The 1851-nt window shown below is 42.1% G+C and overlaps 1 protein-coding gene across 1 annotated transcript in view; it reads right to left on the bottom strand.

Annotated features, from left to right (window-relative positions):
• LOC147420755 (Cytokine-induced anti-apoptosis inhibitor 1, Fe-S biogenesi) overlaps positions 1 to 1620 on the bottom strand; it is a 29380-nt gene extending 27760 nt beyond the window's left edge. Inside the window, exons 1-4 of the mRNA XM_086505136.1 lie at positions 1488 to 1620; positions 1251 to 1405; positions 853 to 998; positions 689 to 775 (exon numbers count right to left, since the gene is read on the bottom strand). Of these exons, the coding sequence (XP_086361262.1) occupies positions 689 to 775; positions 853 to 998; positions 1251 to 1395 (378 nt within the window). The 5' untranslated portion in view covers positions 1396 to 1405; positions 1488 to 1620. The remainder of the gene's footprint in view (positions 1 to 688; positions 776 to 852; positions 999 to 1250; positions 1406 to 1487) is intronic.
• Between the last annotated feature and the right edge of the window lie 231 nt (positions 1621 to 1851).

Genomic DNA, 1851 nt, shown 5'->3' on the forward strand with positions numbered 1-1851 from the left:
CAGCTTGTCCAGATCTCTCTTCTCTCTCCACTCTAATCGTCCTCACAAAATGGAGCTCTTGCATTATGATTGCCGCCCTCCATACTCAATTGCCCTTCACTTCGTCCCACGTACATGGCGCATATCAACAAAAAATTATATACAACACGAGAGATTTGAAAATGTCATAGAAACCTGTAGTTCAGCTACCATCTAACAAACAAGTGAGCTCAAGGTTAAAACAGCTGGTTTGCCAATAAGTTATAACAACACCTAAGACAGTGAAATAAAGGCTGATTGACCGCAACACAAAGTCGAGTCTTGCTACCCAAACAAGCCTATTAAAACAATTTAAAATCTGCATCTCTCATTCAAAAGAAAGTGCGTTAGCTGTCACACTAAGATGGGTGTATTTGCTCCATGTAATTCTTCAAATTTCCTATTCAAACAAAAGGGGACTACAATATTCTAAAGGGCAGCGCAAAGCAAACATAAATTGATAGCCTGTCTCAAGACCTGGAGTCCCCATCAAGATATATGGGTGAATTTCAATATTCTCTCATTGAGGTCTTTACTTGTACCTCAATAGTCCTTTTAACTGCCTATCCAATAGAGAGGGACTCAAATGTAGAGTGTAAGCACAAAGAAAACATCAATTCATACGACTCCTCACTGTGGGCCAGTAGGGTCAGTCAAACAAGCAACATACCGCAATGAGACTATCAATAAGGCCAGGTAATTCTTGTAAGTTGATGAACCCTGAAAGTAAAAGATCTTTCTCCATCTTTCCTTTCACCTGCTATTAAGAAAAAGAAGCCTGAGCAAGTTACAAAGAGGTCAAACAATCCCTCAACAGAGCATCAAAAAACATACACTTTGAAATTGAGGTTCTTCTACAATCAAAGTTCCTCCTGGCTTCAGAACTTTCATTAAGTCTCCCAATCGCTCCATGGAATGAAACCCGGCATTTTTTGACACAGAAACTATAGCGTCTAAAGATGATGCTGCCAAAGCTTGCCCTGATCATTGCCATTTAAACATGATAGATGGGGACAAAATTCAGCATGTGCACAACACACAAATATACATCTTCTCACATGCTCATACACTTGAAGACATATAATTCACCTTCCAGAAACACAAGTATAACTCTCAAAACAAAAGCAGGGATTGAATGGTAGCTTGAAGATCCCAAAAAGTGCTTTCAGAGGGAGAAAAAACAGTGCATGATGTACATCAAGCTACATAGCGGAAATAAAAGAACCACTGACCAAGCAATGACAACTGCGTAATGATAGCCAGGCGTTTCCCTCCATCAACTTGCTCTTCAAAAGTCTTCAAGACATTCAATATAATAGTGGCAGGAAGTGAGACTGCATCCGTAACAACTACAACTGTGGGTTTTGTTGCCATCATCCACAGAACCCTGATCGCCAATCAAAGCATGAATATGAGACAGAATTATAGGTCAGAACACTCTCTCTCTCTCTCTCTCTCTCTCTTCATACTGATAGGTTGATACTGCTCCGCGCCGAGCCCACGGAAAGGCTGCCCGCTGTGTGTGCGCTCCGAGCTCCTGGCTACTTAACCGCCCACTCTCTTTACAAACTCTGACCGTAATTCTACGGACGCCAATCGCTCCTATTTATAAGCAACGTCAAGAACTACTAGGTGGAAGTCTATGGGCGCCGGTGGGCGGGTAGAAAAAGTGGACGTAGGCTCCAACACACGGGCATGTTCAAATGGGATCGGGGCTCCGTCCCCAAACCCTCCCTCTCTTTATTTTGTAATACCCTGGAAAATCAACAAATTCTTAGGTTTGATTTTGTTGAAATGAGTCCATCTCTACTTGCCTACTCTTTGTCCACTCCT

The sequence above is a fragment of the Adiantum capillus-veneris genome, chromosome 28, assembly GCF_014529385.1.
Source record: "Adiantum capillus-veneris isolate H3 chromosome 28, ASM1452938v2, whole genome shotgun sequence".
In the NCBI taxonomy this organism is placed as follows: Eukaryota; Viridiplantae; Streptophyta; class Polypodiopsida; order Polypodiales; family Pteridaceae; genus Adiantum; species Adiantum capillus-veneris.